Below are 23,328 nucleotides of genomic sequence, written 5' to 3' on the forward strand. Positions count from 1 at the left end.
TCCAATTTTAATTGAAAAATTTTAAACTATAAAAAGTTAAGTGGTGAAGGTTCATTACCTAAAAGTAGAAGGCTCTCCCCATATATGTGGTAATAATAAATTAATAATAGATATTAATAACTGACATTTACATGGCATTTTAAAACACTTTATATACATTATCTTATTTGATCATTAATGAAGTCTAACAGAGATCACCTATTTACTAATAACACCCATTATGGAATCACTAGAAATGAGAATTAGTTCCAGAGAATATCTATCTTGAATCCCTTTTTGTTTTTAAAACAAGAAGACCTGAGTATTCTGGCCTTTTGGGCAACATGTATGACAAAATGTTTTAAACCTCTTTACCTGATGAGGAATTTTTTTCTTTTCTTCTTTTTTTTTTTTTTTGCATGGGAAGTACTATTAAATCCAATCAAATTTTGTTTAAGTGCCTACTATTTGCAAAATGTCACATAGCTCCTGTTTAATGGTTCCTTACTGTCTAATGAGTGAATGTCAGACTCTTTTACTGCCACTCAATGGTGTGATTCTACAATCACACTACCTCTCCAGTCTTAGTCTCATAATAAACTCCCCATTATGCACTCTAAGATCCAGATGAACTAGACTATTTTCCAGTCATCTAAACACACCCCATGTTTCCCCAGTTCCCTGTGTTTGTTCACCCTGTTATCTATGCCTCAGATGTTCTTCTTTCTCTCTTATACATTTAAGTCCAAGTCAAATGTTACCTACTTTAGGAAGGCTTCCTTGACTTTGTTATCAGTAATGAATTTGACCCACTTTATCTGCACTTCTCTAATGCACTCATGTATTATTCTGTACTCTGGTTTTTTGTGTATGTGAATACATCTTCTTATTAAACTAAACTCCACAAAGATCAGACCCATAGATTATATACATTTTATACTTCACCCAGTGCCTTGCACGGTACATTATATATCGTCTACACTTAAAATTTTGTTGAATGGATGCTTTTACAAGTCACTCTCTTAACTCTAAGGGGAGAATTCTTAAACAGATAAGGGATAGACAGTCACACAAAATAAAAGGCCATTTTAATTACATGAAATTGAAAAGTTTTTACACAAATGTGACAAGGATAAAGGGAAACTGTCAATAACAAAAAACCATTTTCTATCAATTATCTCTGAAAAGGGTATGATATCAAACATATATAGGGATCTAACACAAATATATATGACCAAGAGTCATTGCTCAGTGGGTAAGTAGTTAGAGGATGTGAACAAACAATTTTCAAAAGAAAAAGACATGTGGTCTTACATCAAACCCAGAAAACTGGCAAAAAAGACATGAGATGGAAAGAGTTTATGTTGGAGAGACTTTCAGAAGACAAGCACATACATCAACATACTGTTGATGGAGCTGTGCATTTGGTATAATCATTCTGGAAAAACAATTTGGATTTATGCTAAGAAAATAAGAAAAATGTTCATGCTCTTTAACCCAGAGATCCCACTGTTAGGCATATATTCTAAAGAGATTAAAAAAAAAACATTTCATATATATTCCAACATATTCACCACAGCACTTTTTTGTAATACAAAAGAACTGGAAACAAAGTAGATAACCGTCAGTTGGGGAACGGCTAAATAAACGGTGGTCTGTGAATGCAGTAGAACATTGTATTCATAAATAAATATGAAGAATATAAAGTATGTATGGGAAGAATTACATGAACTGAAGGGAAGGGAGGTAAGCTGAAGCAGGAAAACAATAAACATAATGACTATATCAACGTCAATGGAAACAGCAACAACAAAAGCAAAACTGAACACTGTATAATTATAATAGCCAAGCTTGGCTCCCAAGAATAGATGAGCAAATATATTTCCCTCCCTTCTTTGCAGAAGTGGAGAACTATGGATGCGGAACTCTGTATACACTTTCAGATTCTGTTGATGTGTCAGTTTATTTTGCTGAGTTACTTATTTTCCTCTCTTTTTTATTCTTTGTTACAAGAGATGATCTTTTAGGTGGGTAAAGGTGAGGGATATATTTTGAAATGAAGATAATATAAAACCAAAAAAGGTCAAAAAATTTTGAAGGCACTATGCTAGGCAAGAGATACAAAGATGAAATGAGACAATGACCTAATTTATCATTCTGCTTAATAAATATAACCATAATCTTTGATTTTGTATATAGATCTTAGATACAATTTGGAAAATATATGTTCAGGAAAAATCCAAACATTTGCATTTTTCTTAGGGAAAATAAACATGTTTCCCATTTTTAAAAAAAATTACATAGCAAACTCTTTGGATTGAAAGTTAGATGACCTAAATTCTAATCCTAGCTCTGTTCCTACCTATATAAGCTTGGTCAAATCATCTTGCCTTTAGTTTCCTCATCTGTAAAATTAGGGAGGTGAACTAGATAATCTTGAGGGTTCTTTTTAACTCTAGAACCTACGATGACGTATTAGCCTGAAAATCACTAACGCGTTGAAAACAGAATTAATCAAAGTAGTTTGGAATTTTTCATTAACTATGTTTACTAAAAAAGGAAAATAAAGTGCAAAGGGACTAATATTTTAACGTTCATGTACCTAAAATGAAGATAACAAATGCTAACCAAGCAATACTAAAAAATAATAAATCCACTTACTTTTATGAAGTTCACGAGTGTATTATAGATAAAAGCTCCTCTTGGAAGGAAAAAACAGCTGCCCGGGCTCAGATCATGAAAAAAGAAAAGTTCCTGTTCCTACATTGAAACAATCATATGTCAAGTTTAGTACTTTTTAAAATTTGAATACTCATATCAGGTACAAAACAGAAAATTTCTACTATATAATCCACGCTTCTCATATATTGCTGAAACATATAATCCCATATATGAAAATGTAATTCCTTTTTAATAGTTTAAGATTGGATTTTCTTTGCATTGTTAAGCTTTCGTTTTCTCTTTTCTTTAATTTTCTTACATATTTCTAGTTTTCTTACTTTGTAATGCCTGATATGTATTTTATGAAGAAATTATTGATTAATAAAGTATTTTGAAGGAAAAGTAATCATTACCCAACCAATTCAGATTGAAGTGGTTTCTCGCACAAGGCAGATCCTAAGTAGAGGTTACCTCATCTGGGATAGATATTGTGTAGAATAATTTTAATTATTCAAGAAGAAGGCTTTTAAAAGAGACAAACACAATTTTCAATGTGCAATAAGTGAATATGCAGAGATAGCTGATAGGATATAAGATGCTAATTTCAACTGCAAGGAAAGAAATTGGAGTGGGACAGTAAGGCAGGTGCAGAAATTAGTAGTTTGTCTTTTTTGAAGTCAAACAAGGGGGAAAAGTAGAAGACAAGGGAAGATTACTATAAAAGAATTTAGCTTTACATGACACATTTTAGGCCTACCAATGGTGACATGATTGTTGTTCGTTCTTCATTTTTTTTTTCTTCAGCCAAAGACAAAGTTTATTAAAGATCCACCATACTGGCCAGACTCTTAAGGAATCTGAACATTTGTGAACTATTGGCTAGGTTCTTAAGGAATCTGAGCACCTTAAGGGCAAGATGGACCTTATATACAGAAAGACTATGGGAGGGATCTAGGAGTGGCCAAGTAGTCTGAGGGGACTCTGAGGTAATAGATTGCTAAGGACCTGGATGTGGCCAAGGGAGAATGGAGTTTAGATAGAATTAAGGGTGGGAGGTATGACTAGAAGGCTAGGAACAGAGAATTGGGACATTAGGAGTAGGAACAGCCAGTTGATAGGATTATACCTTTAGGCATAGGTGATAAGGAAAGGCCAGTTGATGGGATTACACCTTCAGAGGCTTCCTTGATCAAGTAAGAGAATTCAAGGACAGTCCAAGGGTTTTCTAGGGCCTACAGACAAACAGGGCCCAAACTGGGACAAAGGTCTTGGCTTGGGCCCGTACCTCATCATTCCTCCCTCACATGAATGGGACCCAAATTCTTTTGGGGTAAAGGGCGAAGGTCTCGGTTTCTGAAACTGCTTCCTGCTCGCAATGACTGTAGAGCTGTCCTTGCCTCACTGGGTCCCGTTCAAGGGGTCAGACTTTAGAACACGGCTGACACCAGGTCCAGTGGGCTAGAAACCTTGGACTCAGTTGGAGGTTGGTATATATTATCTGGAAGTTGATGGCTCTGACCCTCCCAGTCTCAGCTGGAGAAGAACTTGGGATGAGGCAGTTCTTCCTGGTCAGGGAAACCTATGTTGAGGTCTAGAGGTTTAGGGGTACTGGGACCCCAAAATCACAACACAGTCCTGCCCGAATGAATTTGACCCAAGCCTTTCAGCCACAGACAAGGTTTATTAAAAATCTGCCATACTGGCCAGACTCTTAAGGAATCTGAACATTTTAGAGCTATTGGCTAGGTTCTTAAGGAATCTGAGTCTCGTCCTTCATTTTCAAAGGTGACCAATGGTATCACAGGATGATGTCTTGACTTGAGCGTGAATTGAATTTAAGTGAGGCAGAGTTATGCAAAGTCATCGGCCTCACTCTCTCCTCCAGAGTCATCAAAGTCCAGGAGAAAGACAAAACTCAAGATGACTGGCCGTGGCCCAGAACGCAGTGGATGACCTTCGTGTCTCCCGTGCCTGACCAAGTGCTAAGTGATCCACGGCGCCTGCTTCAGCTGCCTTCATGGCCACTGGAACAAACTGTTCTCATCCACCTGTTCTGCTGGGGGAAGTCTTCACATGTTTGGGGTAGACATCCCCCTAACTCACCAATGGGTTTGAAGACTGTCATTACTCCCAACCTGGTTTAGTCCATCTGCCAAGACAGTTTACTAGGGTGTGGTTGCTGCACATGCTACACCTTCTTGGAGCTACAGGTGAGAATTGAGTGCCAGGTAGACACCAAAGGTGGATGAGCAGCCCTGACAAGAGTGCAGCAAGCCTTCACACCAGACGTACTAATCCTCCCCAAACAGCCCATACATTCCATTAAAATTAATGTTGTTTTATTAGTAGCAATTATGTATTTGGGGCATACCTTTCCAATTTTCCTATGATCTCTGTTTTTTGCTTCCTCTTGGAACTTTTCCCAAGTTTTCATCATCTTATTATCAGGAAAAGATATTCCATAGATCCTTTGCAAAGTCTCCATGTCAGCCTTTCCTTCCCAATAGGTTGAGGAATTCTAAGATTCAAACAGGAAGGAATGTATATTTTATTAACCATAACAAACATTTTTGAGAAATAAAGCATTTTTAATATATTCACAATTTTCTAATTATGATAGCGATACCAAAATTATGAAAGAGGTTTTTCCTGTAGTATTTTTTTTTTATTCAGTCAAATTCTCTTGCTAGGCATAAGCCCCAAAGAGATAAAAAATAAAAGGGTTCCATATATATCAAAAAAATTATAACATTTCATGCTAAATTACAGCATATGATGAAACATTATGAAATTACATATCAAGAAACAGAGATTATATACAGCGTTTGCATTAATGTGAAAGGAGAGCAATTATAACTATTAGCCAAATAAAGATTTCACAAAATTTAAAATTACATTATTCCCAAAAGAAAATGCAAAAACCAATAAAGGAAATAAAATATCTTAAAGTACTAGGGTGGGAAAATTTTTTAAAAAAATATGATAGCCATCTTTTAATTTGTCTTCAGTTAATATTATTAGAAATATAAATGCTTACCTTAAATATTTTTATGGCTTTAATTTTTCCAGTGTGTCTTACATGTGGACCTCTACAAAGGTCAATCAGTGGACCACATCTATAATGCAATTATTGAGATATTCAGGCAGAGTTGTTGTTATTTTGACTACTCAGTATATGTATGCACTACCATGTGTTTATTGCATTGGCTTTTATATACTTGTAAAGTATTATTATAGCAATTTTTTTTGTTGTTGCAGAGACTTTACTGTTTTTTCTCAATCTTTCAAATAAAATTCGATGTAGAAAATTTCAGTGTCTGGTAGGAAGAAGGTAATGATTTAACCTAACCTCAGAAAGTCATATCTTAGTCTACACCTACCTTCCTGAAACCAAAAACTGCAGCACACCCTACAAGATACACAACTCATGTAAACAAAACAAAATGTAGATTTTGAATTTCTATACCCTAGTGAGTCTTTCAGTGATCCTAAAATTATAAAAGCACCTTTCCTATACCACATGAATTCCTAATACCAATCAGTCAACCAAGTGATATTTTTGAAGTGCCTCCTATATGCCAATCACTGGATTAGGCACTGTAAAGCTTCTAGAAGTTTCCTGTGATATCACTCTTCCAACTCCCCACTTAAGAAAAGAGGAAACTGAGGCCCAGACAAGTTAAGTGGCTTGTCCAAAATCACACAGGCAGAATCAGAATTCAAAACCATACCTTCTGACTCCAATCCAAAACTCATTCTATGATGCTTCTACAAGGTCAAATATACCAAGGTCAGATTGCATGAAAAGTAAAACATCTCTTTGAAAATGAACTTTGAGTTTTACTGTTTTATATCAAAGGTAATGAAGTTCTGCGAAGAGTTTACTGCTTTCCAGTTTACTGAAATATGACCAATAGTAATTTATACATAGAAATTAGTAAAATTATCAGAGCAGAGAATACTAGCACCAAAACCTGCTTGTGCTAGGTAATCAGCCCATGACAAGCATCAGATTTTTATATTTTTATATTTTATAACTAGGGATTATTCATTCCTTTAACCCCAATTCTCTTGTAAGTTGTGTCTACGTTTGAAATGATTTCTAGAAACAAACTTTTCAAAACACTTAATGAACTTTAAATATACAGAGAGGAAGCAAAGTGGAGTGGGAAGACCCAGTGTGACAAAATCAATGAATTTTTAAAATAATGTAAAGAAAATATGTATACTGACAATTCTAAACAGTTTCACTGTTAGTAAGGCCCAGGCCATTTCTAGTAATATCACCAAATCTATGGCAATGCCAAGCTCTTTCCTGTGGAAAATGATGGAATGGAGGAAAATTATAAAACAGATTTTATAGCTTCAAAGTCAAGATCAAAGCTATCACTAATGTAAGAAGGAAGGTTGGAAAGATGGAAAGAAGTGACTTCCACAGGAAAAGCTTACAGATAGTCAACTCATCGTGTTCACTGTTCAATGTTGTACCAAATGCTGGGAAGTAGAGAGAGGCCCATGCCAAGTATTCTACAGATCACCTGGTGACCCAAGGTGTGCCAACTGTGTATCAGTTCCCTTATTCAAAAGGCTGATACTTTTAACTCTGGGAGATAGAGTGAAAGCACAAGATGGGGCAGAAAAAACAATGATTAAGGATGTTGATAGCAAGTTTCTGGAGCCTCTCTTCTTAAGTGTGACAGAGTGAAAGCAGAGGCCTAGAAGTGTCTACTCCTAGTTCTCAGTATTTTAAGATAGAAGGAACCTTAGAAATCATATAGTCCCACCTTTTCATATGACACCTACACTTATTTTTCTCAACGTTAATAAAAAACTAGCCCATATAGGGAACACAGCTTCAGTTACCAGAAAAGAGACAGCCAAATTCAACAACTACAGAAAAGAAGGCTTTCCAACTTTACCTGATAAATGAAGGGGGAGGATGGAAATACTCCACAATGATGACATTTGTGTGGCCTTCCTTAAGGGTGTATAATAATATAACATTATTAAAATTATATATGTACATATTTTTTCATTCATCCATTTTGAACAAAGGGTATTTTTTAATGTGTCTTTAATAAATGATGGTAATTTAACAGCACAAAGTTAAGAACAGGTTGCCTTAAGAGGGACATTTTTCTAGTGCTTACTAATAATGTAGTATTTAGAAATGAGCTGTTTGTTAATCATGTGCCCTTTACCTGTATACTGTGGTAGTTGGGGTATCAACCTTCTCATTCAGGATTCGGCATTTAAATTTATTGTACTACAAAGAAAACATGCATATTAGCACATAAACTATTTAAGTAAAAACACCTGTATTCCATAAAAAAGATAATACATTGGATGTAGAAAAAAGGTCAAAGGGCAAAGCTTCATTATTAATTTATCTAAACATAGAAGATGATAAAAAAAAATTAATGGCAAAATATTTATTGGTATTGTTATGCCTTCATTTCTGCATTGTACAAGGTATTTTGTATAAATATCTATTTAATGGATATAGCTATGAATTGATCAGTGTTAATTTGACTTCATATCTATAAACTGTAAGAGAAATACTCAGCAAATTCTTCCCCTGTATTGAGACTTTATTGGGCTATCATCCTTAAAGCATCCATAACATATACATTAACAAGTAGAATATAGAGACTCCTTTCCAACCCAACTAAACAAATTCCTTACTCTTTGTACAGTATTTGGACTATAAGAACAATGCTTTTTTTAATGTACAATTTTTTAAATAAAATTATCAATATTTATAAACAAAGATGTCATAGAAACAAGACAGACACAAATGAAAGGCAGAGATTGCCAGATTTACACTTAACATAATTTAAAAGAAAAACAAGAAAATCCAGAGAAAATAGCAAAAACTGAGATTATATATTAAATTATAAAAACAGTTGAATAAAGATGGTATCCTTACAAAGTTAAATAAGTTATAAAAACACACAAAAATTATCCACCTGATCCTTTATCTATCTGCCTCTCTATGAGAAATAAAGCTGAGTTCCAATCAGGGAAGAATGTGTGACCCTTTAGTCCAATGATTTTAATTTACTTAATTTTACATTGGCAGTTTAATCCTTTCAACAGCTTTCTTTCCACCAATAGTGACATAAAGCTAGATTAGTGCCATGGATAGATACCCCTCTCTTACCTATTTTTAGAATTATCACAAAATATAGGGGTAGGTAAATGCAGAAGTGACTGGTTCTGTTCATTTACCCACAGAACCCACTGCCAAACAATCTGAAAAAATATTTCAGTAGTTACAGAAATTAAGGTTGGGGTTTTTTGTAAAATTGTTAAGACACCTGCATTATTCTTAAATTCATGAGTTGAATGCTTCTAAATATTAAGAGTTGTTTAACAATTTACCTTAAACATGTCCAGAAGGATTTCTTTGCTGATTTCTAACCTTTCAAAAGGTTGCTTCTCTTTCATGATAGTTTTACACATATTCTCTAATATTGGAAATTCTGTACTGGACACTCCTCTAAACAGAAAATAGTATTTTTATTAATAAGAGTAAAAATTAACTTTGAGAAGACATTGTATATTATCTTCCTAAATGACTTCTAATTATGTTTTATATTTCTAATTGTGACATTTTGTAAGCATAAAAAATTGGAGGGCATCAAGGGAACTTTACTTGATCCTTTAAAATTTCTAAAGTATAAGGAGACATTTCCATTTCAAAAAAGGGGAGAAGGAGAAGAGGCTAAGACATTTGCCTATAAACCAGAAATAACTGATGAGAGCATCAAATTATTCTGCTAGACCATAAGAAAACATAATCCTGTAGTTATAATTTTGTATTCAAGGGACACTGCTGTCTTGAGGTAATCAAAATGTTTTCTCAATTAATCTTTTAAAATTTCTCACTTCAAAGTCAAATTCCATACACTTTTTATTTAGCCATTTTTTAATCATAACTGAAGTGAAAAGTGAAATAATTTTTGTATTCTTGCCTTGCAGTTCTAAATCTATGATCCTAATATTTGAATAAAATATTTCTATTACGATTAAGACATTTGCCAGATTGAAAGTACAAAGGATAGAATAATCGCATCAAAATGTTATATGAAAAATAAACCAAAGCCAAAATAATTACTAACTTCAAAACAGCCATAAATGTGCTAAATGTATTGATTTATGTTTTGGTTCTTGTGATTTCCACTTTCTGGAAGACCTCCACTCTGGCCTTCAACCTATCTGTCTAAAATTTAATAGAAGGATTTGTTCTGTGAAGTTTGGATTCAATCAAAGGGCCGCACTTGAGGACCTAGAAGGCCACATGTGGTCTCGAGGCCACAGGTTCCCCACCTCTGGTCTAAATCATCTTTCTAGGCCTTCTCAAGTTTTACATCTATGAAGTTCCTCTTTGAAGCCTTTACTAACTTCTCCAACCTATACTTATCTTCTCCTTTCCTGAATTCCTGCCAAACCAAGATATTTGTTGATTTATGTTGTTCTCTAATTATTTCTTCTCTTTGGTAGTCTTTTTATCTTGACAAACTATGATATTTGGTACCCTAAAGGAGTCACGAAAATGAGTGATGGTTTCCTACTTAAGCATAGGAACCATGATTTGACTTTCTTTTTAGCCTTCACAGTACCAAGCACAGAACTGGGCCAACAGTAGGTACTGGCATAATAATAACTCAGTTTTCTAAGCCTTATCTACTAATACTGTCCTTCCACATATTTCAAGCTTCAACCCAACTGTACTACTCAAAGCTCCCCATACAGACACTTCCCTATCTCCAAGCCTTTGTTCATCCTGTGCCTGCCACTCTTGGCCTAATGTATTCCTATTCGTGTTAAAGCCCAACTCAAATGCTACTTCCTCCAGGAAGCCTTCCTTGATTTCTGTCCACCCTAAATTCATTCATTCAACAAGTATTTCTTAAGCAGTTACTATCTGTCTAGTATTTTGCTATACAGTTGCTAATAACCTTTCTCCCTTTGATTTTCATATAGCACTCTATTGACATATCTCCTATGTACTTATTAATATATATATAGTTATATATACATAGTTTCATATATATATATATAGTTATATAGTTTTCTGTGTATATATGTCTTGGCTCCCTACCAGACTTTAAGCCTCTTGAAGATGATGTCTTTAAACTAAACTTTTTATCTCATCCAGTTGTCCAGCAAAATGACTTGCACACAGTAGGTGCCTAATGTTTCTTTAACTGCAATGAATACCCTCCAAAAATGACAAAAAGAATAAGACTAGTCAATTTGTAACCATATCAATCAATATTCTTCACATTCTGATAGTCAGTATACTCACAGGAAGCACGAAATTAATTAAATGTTACCTGTCTTCAATGTACATGTCATAATAAAATCCATTTTCAATAGGTGGACCATAGCACAAGCAGCCTCCATAATAACTTTCCATAGCTTCTCCAAGAATATGAGCACTAGAATGCCAGTATACCTATAGGCCATGTAAAGAAAGAATATGTTAAAAAATAAATGCAATAATAAAAATAGCTAACATTTATATAGTATTTATGTAACATTTATATAGCAAATATAACATTTAAGGTCTATGAAGCATTTTACATATATTATCTCATTTAAACCTCCCAACAACCCTGTAGAGATCAAAAAATTACTTGCTAATGCTCTCCAAATGCAACACTAGACTTAAGTTCTTTAAATATGGCAGAAGAATAAATACAGATAAAGTTCTGACACAGCATCCATTAAGGAATTTAATAAAAGTTGGTTGACTTTTCAGTAATAATACTCATCTGTGTAACAGAGCAAGAAATTCAGTCCTTTGCTCCTACACATGGCGAGAAGAGGCTCTTCCATATCCTCTCTGGTACTGAGCCCCAGAAATGTCTACTGTCTAGCTCCAAGACTTCAGCTGTTCTTCCTACAGAATCAGGATAGGGACTGGTGCTATAATCTCCCTTATATAAGAAACTCCATACAACTGCAAGTCTTATAGTCTTGAGAGTTGTCTAGAGCCCTAGTATTGGGCTATAGGAGAGGCTACACAACCAGTGTTGTCAGAGGCAGGACTTGAAACCAAGTGTTCCCAGTTCCAAGATGGGCTCTGTCTATTATGGCAGGCCACGTGCCTCACTTATGGCCAGGGATTCATGCTCAGTTGGCAAACAATACTTTCCTGTTCACATTACAGGGACCATATCTTATTTATCCTTGTATCTCTCCCAGCACCTTCCACAGCAATTTTCATTTAATAAAGATTTGTTCTCTTCACCTTTGCCTCTTAGAATCCCTAGCTTCCCTCAAACTTCAGCTCAATTGCCCCTTTTTATGTGAGACCTTTACTGATCTCCCTGCTGCCATTGTCTTCACTTCCTCCCTATCATCTTGTGCTTATTTTGTATGTTTCAATATATACATGATATCACCCTGATAGAATGTAAGCTCTCTGAGGGTAGAGGCTGTTTCATTTTTTTGTCTTCATATCCCCAACACCTGGGATAATACTTGGCATATAAAAAGCACTTAATAAACACCTATCAATTGACTGGTTTGTTGAATGAGTGAATTAATTAATTGATATGGAGTGTAGATACAATCCTCCACAATTCTCACAGAACATTGGAACAAAATAACTTTATAAAGAACTTTGACCCATTTCTGTGTCATCTCTAAGGGTAATGCCCTCTAACCTATGAGGCAGAGAATCGAGCAAGTTGTTTGCTTTCAGTGCTATTAAAATAACTAAATGATACATCCACACACATTAAACAATTTCATACACCTCTACAGAACATTTAGCCACCAATCTATGACATTCCTATCTTTAGATAAATGGGCATTTGTTGAATTCTGAGTATAACCAATTTTATCTAAAATGGAGTAAAGCTTTTTTAAAGTTTAATTTTTGATTTGCAATTTTGATTCTATATAACTGTAAAATATGTGCATATCATATATATTACATAGATTATATATTTGTACATATGTATAAAATCATATGTGTATGTACATGTATATGACATATACATATATGCATACATTAAGTTTAGAAACTAATACAACAACTATTAGTGTTCTGAATGGATAGGGAGAATCCATATAGTATTATTGGGAGAACTTTAAAACCTGCAACACACGATGCAAAACATTATCCTTTCTTATTTTTAGAGGCGTGTATTTTTACACCTCCAAATGGGAGGTGTTTATGTTTTCTTAGGCATGAAATCACAGCTGCGCACCACGGTTAAACTTGTAAACTCCTGGGATATTACCAGAAAGTTCAAACCAGTCCAATAACATTAACCATTCAAACTCTTAGGCACCTCTGGCATTAAGGCATTTGCACAACTATGGACCACTCACCCAACCTCTCTGAGATCAGTTTGGATCAGAGCTGTCAAACTCTTGGTCTGGGAGCCACAATTAGGGTCATAGTCTACAAAGTACAACTTGCACCAGATTGAAATGTAATTGGGAAATGTTGAATGAAATAAACAAAAATACAATATAACATAGACAATATTAATTTGTAGTTTTGTAAATTAATACACAGCCCACAGGGATCAATTTTTATTTGAGTTTGACACCATTGGATTAGAGGAATACTGAAGTCCCTTCTAGCTCTAAAATCACATGTTTTCTATCAGGCATAATGATTTAGTGGTACAGCTTTTACCTTTGAAAAAAATAAACAGAAAGCTAAATATACTTTTTTTTCCCTGGCTAGTGACATATCCAAAAAGGCATCATCAACACAAGGATAACAGATAAGGATTAGCTGAATGAACTAGAAATGTTTAGCCTGCAGAAGGAAGACTAAGGCAGGACATACTAGCAGTCTTCAAATATCTGAAGGAATATCATATAGAAGAGGGAGCGGGTTGGTTTCTACTTGGTTTCAGGTCATAGAATGAAAGTTACAGGGTGGTAAAATTCAGCTCAGTCTACAGAAAAATTTCCTAACAATTACAGTTGCCCCCAAATAGAACAGACTATCTAGAATAACTGGAAATTTCAGTCACTGCAGATATTTAAGAGGAGATTGGATGATTCCTTTGCTGAAATGATATAAATATGATTTATAATTTGCATGGGAATCAGACTGACCTCTGAGGTTACTTGTAGTTCTATGATACTATGAATTTTTAGCTTGAAAAATAATCTTATGGTAGCATGAAATACCATTTAGTGTGTGTATGTATGTATGTATGTATGTATGTATGTATGTATGTATGTGGGTATATATACATATATACATACACATGATGTACATACATCTATATTAATATATACCTATGCTATACTAAGTATCTATCTATACCCATACTATAGCATAGGTATACATATGTACATCTATATATACCTATACTAAATGGCATAGGTATATATAGATATACATATGTGTACCTATATTGAAAGGCATTCTATGCTACCATAAAACAAATTATAAGTATGTATAAATGTACATATAGATCTCTATATAGTTTATATAGAAACATGTAGCTGGCTAAAAAACTAACAATAATAATGACCTGAGGATCATGCAGTCCCAAGGATAGAGAGATAGATGGATAGGTAGATAGATAGATAAATATAGATACAGATACAGATATATCTATATAGAGATGCAATAATAGATATAGCTATAAATATGTGTATATGTATACTCACATGTATGTGTATATATATGTGTGTATATATATATATATATTTATATATCCATACAGATATAGAGAAGATATAGAGATAGTATATCTAGATATAGAGAAGTATATTCCTCTATTTCCTCTTTAGAATACAAAATTAGGGAGAGTACAGTCTTTAATTTACAGCACAGAGCTAACTGTAGGTATGTTTAACCCTTCATACTACATGCCTTCTAAGATTTGTCAATGAAGTTCTCATAAAGAAATTTGTTACCATAAAGTAATTTGTTTCTTAAACAAATACTTAAATCAATTTTCTAAAGTAAATAATGCTTTAATAAAATGACTAATAAAATAAATAGTTCTATAAATCTGGATTTTGTATAATGGCTTTCCTTAAAGCACAGAACACTGGTACAATGCTGTCTATCAATGGGCATTCAACAAATGTTTGTTTATTGACTAGCATTTAGAGTCATAGTTTGCTGTTGGTGAGTAATGGGAATATTATAAACACACACAAGAACAAAAATGGTCTGTTAATGTCATCGAAGACACATTATGTTCATACGGGAAAAAACAAGCAGAAGACATAAACAGGTGTCTATGAAAAACTTTAGAATTAAATGGACCTCAATATTATTATTGTCACACGAGGAAAATTAAGTTGGAACTGGTCAGTCTACAAAACATGTTCAGCAGCATTTTGAGAGAAAAAAAAATGTTTATCTTCTGTCTGTCTATGTAGCATCCCGTGTTTCTGTCCCTGGCCTGTGTGTTCCTCCTCCTACTCTCACTTCTCTATCCCTAGCCCCTATGTGTCCTTGAACCGTGTGTGGGCCAATCCTTTCCCACTACAGGCCTTTCCTTCCTCATATTAGCAGGCTAGTTCACATTGAATAAAAATCACTTTACACAGTGGTCTGCAGAACGGTCCACTTACATAAAGCAAGAACTGTCTGCATATGTATTGAACATCAATTATATAAATGTTAACTCTTAGAGCAGAGGTGCCAAACTCGTAGCTTACAGAACTCCCAAAATGCTGCTAACTGAACCAGATTAAAATGTAACTGGGAAATGTTTAACAAAATAAATTAAAATATGATATACCATAATGTTAATTTGTGATTTTCTAAGTCAATATACAACTCACAGGGATCCATTACTATTTGTGTGACACCACTGTCTTAAAATACCACAAGAACAAATCTCTAAATTTCAATGCGCTGCTTTTTACATAATAGAGCTTTTAAGTGAAATTTAGAAATCAGTTCTTAAAATATACTTACAGCCTGAGCTTCCTCATTATCAAACCTAAGTAACTCTATTGTAGAATCTTCTTCCAATGGACGATCCAAATCCCACAATTCACCATTTACTTTGGCTATTACTGTGTTATCAGCCAGTCCTTGACTAACAAAGGAAAATAATTTTGAAATTAATTATAGTCTACTGTGCAATGTTATTTGTAAACAAAAATTAAAACTCAGGTTGCAAAAGTACATGCTACATATATATGCATAGATACAAAAACATACATATACATAAAGTAATATGACATTGTTTAAATATGTCAGACACACACTTAAATAAGTCTTATTCTCTTCAAAGTAGTTATCTCTCAAGGCTTGGAATTAGTAATGTTGCCCTTAGAAGATATTTGGAGCTCCTCTTTTGAACCTACCTTCTGCCAAATTCTTGTATAATCTCAAGGAGGGTATTATTTTTGTTCTTTTAAGTTAAAAGGTTTTTGAACCTATAATAATGCTTTTTATTTCACAGGATCCCAGCTCCAGGGTGGGAAGGGATGTCAGAGGACATCTAATCCAAACTCCTCCTTTTATAGATGAGGAGAATGAGGTCCAGCGGGGTTCAGAGGGTTGCTCCTACGTCACAGTTAACAGGTATAAAAAGTTGGCTTTGAACCTAGTTCTCTGGCTCCTTTCTGCACTATACTGCCTCCTAAACGTACAGCAGTTCATACCTTTCAAAATGCTTTAACATACATTATCTTGTTTGATCCTTACAACAGCTATCTGAGGTAGGCAGCATGTATGCCCATTTATTTATGCCCATTTTATAGACGAGTGAACTGGTGCTTGGAGATTCAGCGATTTGCCAATGGTCACATACTTAGTGATGGAGATCAGAACTGAGCTCTCCAGAATACTAGTCCAGACCACAAACTTCCTCGCCCACCACTAAAATACAAATGTGTGCACACAGAAACACACACACACACACACACACAATCATACACATAATTCATGAAAATTATCTGCTTTTTAAAAAGACAAAATCTTCTAAAAACTCAATACAATATTAAGTCAAAGAAAGAGTAGATATTTTTCTCTGTTATCTTTGATAACCTGTTTTATGTTAATTATGATTTGAAAAATTGACTATTTGGAGTTGGAAAAACACTGGATTATATTCTGAATTATGCATTTCCTGAATTTAAATGGCATTCCTAAGAAGTCCAAAGGTGGTATTGGTGAATAACCTATTTCCCGTTGATTTATTCTTATTGACCAAAGAAAATGGCTTTCTCAGAAAAAAAATGCTATCATCAGTCTTTTGCTCAATTATTTAATACTCATGATCTTCTTTATACTACAATTTACCTAATTCCAGCAGCCACTTGATACGGTGTTGTTTTCCAAGACTCCCCTTCAACTATTTTTCCATCAATCAGCATTATTTTGATCAATTTGCTCTCGTTTGCTGCTCTATGGGCAAGCAAGGTGTCATGCTCTCTCTTCAATGTTTCATAAAGCGTCAGTCTATCTTCTATGAAGTCTGGCCCACTACATAACTGTAAATCATTACAAGACAATGACATAAACACAGAGCCAACCTTACTTCTTACTGCTTCCACATGTGGACCCTCAGCTATCATCAAGCCTAGCTCTTTCCTGCCCCTATTTTCCCATTTTCCATGCATATGCCAATGCTGTTTCGTCACTTGGACTCTCTACCTCCTCTCTACCTGTCCAGATCCTATTTATCTTTAAATAGCACAGTTCAAATTCTACCTTTTCCATAAACTCCTCCATGACAATTACAGACCATTAATCTCTCTTTCCTCATTTACTTAACATTACACAAATTAGCACTTGATTAGATATAGAGTGTCCCAAAAGTCTGAGTGCAGTTTTATGCTATTAAAGCTTACAATTGCACCAAGATTTGTGATAGTACATCCTATGCTATCTTGTACTGTTCTTAAATTGGCCTGTTTATGTTTGCCTTAGAATTCAGATTGTAATTCCTCAGGACCAAGAACAGTGTTCTTCTTTTTGTCTTCGTATACTGGGCACCTAGCACGATGTGTTGCAAATAGTAAGCACATGATAAATGCTTCTTAGATGAGATGGTCGCATAAAGCTCAATAAATATTAGTTAATTGGCTGATTTATATAAAGGAGGAACAACTATTTCAACATGAGACAACTACTTATGTAAGTTTCAAGTATTGACCCAATAACTGAATGTTTATCCCCAAAAGACCTGCCTAAGTTAGGAAAGTTATCTCACAAAAGAGCTGGCCTCCAGGTGAACTTTTCAAACATAGAACTTCACCAAACTTCAGAAGAGGTGTCCTCTACCTTGGTGAAAGGTATACCCACACAGAAGAAATCATAGATCTTTGAAGCAAGTTATAACTGATAGCCTACTGCATTTAGAATATATAAAAATGTATCTAAGTTCTGCATAGTTTCACATAACCATATCATTATAAATTATTTAATTTAAGGTACCTAGATAAATCATACTTTAACTCAAAATATTAAAAATCAGAGGTAGCCCTTTCTAGTATAATCTTATTAAGAATTACTTACCTCACTCTTCAGGCCATTTACAATTTCATTTTCTTTTTTCTTCTCCTTTTTATTTTTATTTTGAACATCTTTTTGGTTTGTGGTGGAAGGAAGCTAAAAGACAGAATGTTAAAAACCACTCATACAGATGACAAAAAGCAGGACAAGACAAGGTAATTGAGAGACCCGAGAAAAGACAATGAATGTAAAATACTGCAGAAATATAAGCTATTTATTTCTTTATTATTACTGGTAGTTCCTGGGGGTGGTGCCAAGCAAGAATTCCATGCTCTAGAAATACAAAGTTCATATCTCTGCCACTTGTGCTGAACCTTCTTCAACTGACTGGCTGAGAAAGAGTAGCCTAACCATCAATCCTTACTTCATCACAGATTTGATACATATACCTTAGTTCAAACGATATAAATTTCTTTGGAGTTTTGGGATTTTTCATCCTTGGAAAAATAACCACTCAGGTCATTGGAAAATAGTTATAAAGCTGCCCCTTAGAAACACTGAATATTCTTCATCTATGATGATACTCATAGGCTGCCCTCATACTTGATGGAATGCCTTTGGAAGGGCATTCCATACAGGCAGCTCTCAACTAACAAATAGGTTGTTTAATAAAATGGTTATTTGAAAATCTTCTTCCTCTACCTTGCCCCTTACCTGTGCTGCAATGGGAGTGAGGACTTCTTCAGCCCTTAATCATTGCTGGTGGCTCCTATGGCCTCAGTTGGGCCTAGGGTAGAACAGGAGGAAAAGAGACTGAGGCCTGTAGGGGCTAAGAAGTAAGAATCATGGAGTTTGAGGATTTTATCTTAGGGTAGCCAGCAGAGAAACCACTGGAACATTTAGATCAACCAAATAATCTACTGAATGATGAATAAGAGACACTTTGGCATTCTTCAGGCAAAAAAACCTTATGTTTTTCCTGCTACAGAAAATTTCTATGAAGAGATTGGGAGAAGTGGCAAATGATACAATAAACCAAAAACAGAGCCTACTCTTGTTAGAGACCAGTCTACTGGTTCCTACTCTGATTCAATAACAACCCAATTTCACAGACATTTATTAAGCACGGAGTATCTCTAAGGCATTATGCTAGGCACCAGGGATGCAAAGTCAGAGAAGAAACAGTCCCTACACCCAAGGAATTTACATTCTACTAAAGGGAGGCAACATATATGCAGAAAGTAAATAAAAGCAATCAGTGGAGGGCAGAGCACTGATATGAAAACTTTGTAAAGGTAGTATCTGAGGCTGAGCCTTGAAGGAAGGTGATGGTTTTAAGAGGTAGACAGCAAGAGAAAGTACATTCTAGGAAAGTGGGATGCACTCAAATGCATGCTGAGTTCAAAGGACCACCAACAGTCCAGTGTGGCTGGAATATAGAGCGCATGATGGGGAAAAATGTAAAATAAAGCTGGAAAGGCGGATTGGAGCCAGATTATGGATGGCCTTAAATGACAGGTTATGGAGTTTGTATCTTATTTCAGAGGCAACTAACTGGGAGCTATAAAGGCTTTTCAGCAGAGGAGCTACATGGTCAAACCTGTCTCTCAAAAAGATTATTTTGGCAGCTGTGCAGAGAATGAATAAGTCCAGAAACTGGTAGACTAATTCACAGGCAAGTACAATAGTCCAGATGGAAGACAATAAGGGTCTGAATTAGGGTGATAGCCCAGTGAGTAAAGAGGAGTCAGATGTAAAATACGTTATAGAGAATTGACAAGACTTGGCAACTAATGGAATATGGAGGATGAGACAGAAGGAAAGGTTAAGGATGACTCCGAAATTATGAATCTGGGTGACTAGGGAGATGATAGACAATAAGTTCTGTTTTGGACATGTTGAATTTTACGTCTATGGGCAAGGAGAGATATCCAGGAAGCAACTGGTGAAACCAGAAAAAGAAAGAATAAACTATGTTGTACAAATTATATTGCAACTATATTGGAGCAAATTTAGCTCCCTTTCATTATTGCCAGCAACCCAAAGTGGATGTGGATGCTCATGAAACCCCCCCAAAGATCTGAGATGACATCTAGCCCATAGTACAATTGTATCAGTGACAAAGTAAGTTGTAATGGTGGCCATGCAGACTCTCTAGACAGATCTAAAAGTGCTCCCTGTTCTTATAAAATATTTATTTCAGGAGTTGATTTACACATACAAATACAGACACAGCTAGATGGCACAGTATAGAGTGCTAGGCCTGGAGTCAAGATGATCTGAGTTCAAATCTAGCCTCAGACACTTACTAGCTGGATGACCCTGGGCAAGTCACTTAATCCTATTTGCCTCAGTTTCCTCATCTGTAAAATGAGCTGGAGAAGGCAATGGCAAACCATTGCAGTATCTCTGCCAAGAAACTCCAAATGGGGTCATGAAGAGTCAGACACGACTGAAACAACTGAACAATGACAACATACAAGTATGTGTGCATATATATGTAAACACACACATCTGTTTACACTTCACACAGCCTAAGAACAGAGGGTTTTATGTCATGGAGTCCATATCTGTAAAGTGCTTAGCATAGTGCCTGGCACATAGCAGGCACCTAATAAATGTTTGTTTCCTTCCTTCCTTTGTCAGTCTGGCGAAGACTATGAATCTGTTCAATGTACAAAATAAAATACATAGGAATACAAACACATAGGAAATCAATTATATTGAAATAAAGTTATCAACATATTTTTCAAAAACAAGTTCACAGACCCCAGGTAAACAATCTCTGCCCTAAATGGTAGGTAAGAATAATAGGACCAGCCCATGTTTCCTCTGGGACAAAATAAATTCTTCAGCCTGGCATTTATATCCCTGTACAATGTGGCTTCTACTCATCTTGCCAGACTTTATGTCACACACTGTAAATTCCCAACAAAATGGTCTACAAGACATTCCCCAGGGTGTGTCATGCCACCTGTCTCCAAGCCTTTGCGGTTTGGTTCTTATCCTACAAGTGAGAAGGGGGTCACTAAAGCCTCCTGAGCAGAATAGAGCTTTAGGAACATCAATTCTGCAGCTGTATAAAATGGATTAGAAGGGGGACAAATTTGAGGTAGAGAGATGAGTTTAGAAGGCCACTGTAATAGTCCAGGTGAAAAGTTCTGAGGTCCTGCACATGACAGGAGATGGGGACAGATAGCAAAAATGCTGTGGAAGTAGAATTAACCAGACTTAATGACTGACTAGATGGATGGGGAGTGAGGAAGAGTACAGAGTTGAGGATGGCTCATATGTTACATAGGTAACTGGAAGAATGGTGGTACCCTCAACAAAAAGAAGTTTCCCCAGGATGTGTCATGCCATCTGTCAGCATTAGGGGGAGGGGGAGAAGGGAAGAGAAGGATGAGTTTGAGGGCCAAATGTTTTCTTTTGAATGTGTTTAGTTTGGGATCAATCAACAAGAATTTACTAAGTGCCAACTAATGAGACACATTTCCCTCAAGGGGCTCACAGTTTAATGTAAGGTGTCTATCCAGGTAATGTGTCCATCCTCCAGTGCCTGCATCGGGTCCCTGCCTGAGAAGGATCGGACCGAAAGGAGAACCAGGAGAGCTCAGGGAGGAGGGTGGGGACAGCTTCCTTTTCGCTTCTGTATCCCCAGGGCCCAGCTTTGTGCTTGCTCCGGGCACAACAAGCACTCAATCCACGTGGGTTGGGCTGAACTCAGGGCCCTCATCCTCAATAGTGATCGGAGTAACGGCATTGCTGCCGTTGTTACTACTTGCACCGTTTGGGCCTAACTGGAAGAAGAGGGAACTCAGAGAAGGCAGGGAAGAAATTACAGAAGAGGGGGTACTTCCGTAGGATCATTACCCAGTTATCTGCCCACTCGCGCCCGCCCCCGCCCCAGTCTCGGGGCATCCCCTAGATCAGCCCGCTGCAGGAACGCGGAGTTCCGTGGTCAAGGTCAAGGCCCAGGAGCGCCCCTGCCCCGGGCCCGCGCTCCCCCGCCCCTGCCCAGGCCTCGGCTTCGCGTTACCTGGGCTCCTGCCGCCCCTTGGGGCTGCTCGGGCTGCCGGCCCAGCTCGGCCTTCAGGCTGCGCCGCAGGTGCTGGAGCCGGTAGCGCAGCTTCTCGTTCTCGCCTCGCAGGCGCTCGAGCTCCGGGCTGGGGCTGCAGGCCCAGCGTGGCCAAGGCCAGGGCCCCGGCCCCGTCTCGGGCCCGGGCTGCGGCTGCTGCTGCTCCTTTAGGAGCCCGATCTCCGCAGTCAGCCAGCAGATGTCCTGCTCCTGCCGCGCCAGGCGAGAGGCCACCGCGTCGGCCGCCATGATGCCGATGCCGCCGCCGCCCCGCGGGCCGCAGGGGGTGGGGCTGGGAGGGAGCGCAGGTGGGGCGGCGCGCGGAGAGCCGAGCCGCGGGAAGCCGGAGCGCCGTCCCGACGCCGCGCTGGCGGGACGCCCGGGGCCGTACAAGCCCGGGACTTAGAGCCGGACCTTAGAGGTCCGCTAGGACCGAGGGCGTATTTTACAGACGAGGAAAGTGAGGCAAGGATGCTCCAGTGACTCGGGGGCCCTTTCAGCTTTAAACGCCATCATTATCACCATTAAACAGTCATCGTTTTTTCCCTCCCAGCCATCTTCCCCTGTTGACCTCTTTCCCAAAAAGAGATCGCCATTTTTCCAGTCACCAAAGGTTGGACTAACCAGTCCGTCGGTTTGTCCGCAGAGCCCAGGGTGCAAGAGCTGCTGGTTCTCCCCTCGGCAGTGCCTCTTCCCTTCCCCTCAGCAGAGCAAAGGATCTGCTTGCCTCCCCTTTCCCTCCCATCCGCTTTATCAGACACCGGGCTGTATCTTCCTGAGGCAATGCCTCCCCCCAGCCATTCTCCCTGTTCAGATACTTCCATTGGCGTCGCCTTGGCCACAGGACCAACCTGGACAGGACAACCTGCCTCCATGCCCTGGTCCAGTCTGACCTCCCCCCCGTAATGCTCCTCAACACATATCCTTAGCTCCCATCAGTGTCCCTTGAAAACTCTGCTCATTCTTGCCCTTGCAACTTTTTTTATGCGCTAAATCCTGCGTGGAATATTCTCCTCTCCTCTCCCTTCTCCATTCTAAATTTTACAGCTCCTTTAAGACTCAACCATGAAAGCGGGGAAGACAGTTCCAGTTACTGAATATTTACAGTGTGCAAAGCATTGTGCTAAGTAGTTTAAGACAGGAAGCTATCGCATAAGTAAAATAAACACTCCTGTCCCCCAGGGTAAGTAGA

At 37.2% G+C, this 23,328-nt stretch overlaps 1 protein-coding gene across 1 annotated transcript in view; it reads right to left on the reverse strand.

The window, feature by feature from the left end:
- The window catches only part of TARSL2 (threonyl-tRNA synthetase like 2), a 36,639-nt gene extending 14,239 nt beyond the window's left edge, over window positions 1–22,400 (reverse strand). The window contains exons 1-10 of the mRNA XM_027851715.1: window positions 22,098–22,400; window positions 18,122–18,214; window positions 16,904–17,094; window positions 15,569–15,692; window positions 10,983–11,104; window positions 9,025–9,142; window positions 7,842–7,906; window positions 5,678–5,756; window positions 5,012–5,158; window positions 2,641–2,739 (exon numbers count right to left, since the gene is read on the reverse strand). Of these exons, the coding sequence (XP_027707516.1) occupies window positions 2,641–2,739; window positions 5,012–5,158; window positions 5,678–5,756; window positions 7,842–7,906; window positions 9,025–9,142; window positions 10,983–11,104; window positions 15,569–15,692; window positions 16,904–17,094; window positions 18,122–18,214; window positions 22,098–22,385 (1,326 nt within the window). The 5' untranslated portion in view covers window positions 22,386–22,400. The remainder of the gene's footprint in view (window positions 1–2,640; window positions 2,740–5,011; window positions 5,159–5,677; window positions 5,757–7,841; window positions 7,907–9,024; window positions 9,143–10,982; window positions 11,105–15,568; window positions 15,693–16,903; window positions 17,095–18,121; window positions 18,215–22,097) is intronic.
- Window positions 22,401–23,328: the final 928 nt, after the last annotated feature.

This window comes from Vombatus ursinus, unplaced genomic scaffold, assembly GCF_900497805.2.
Source record: "Vombatus ursinus unplaced genomic scaffold, bare-nosed wombat genome assembly UNPS02009205.1, whole genome shotgun sequence".
NCBI lineage: Eukaryota > Metazoa > Chordata > Mammalia > Diprotodontia > Vombatidae > Vombatus > Vombatus ursinus.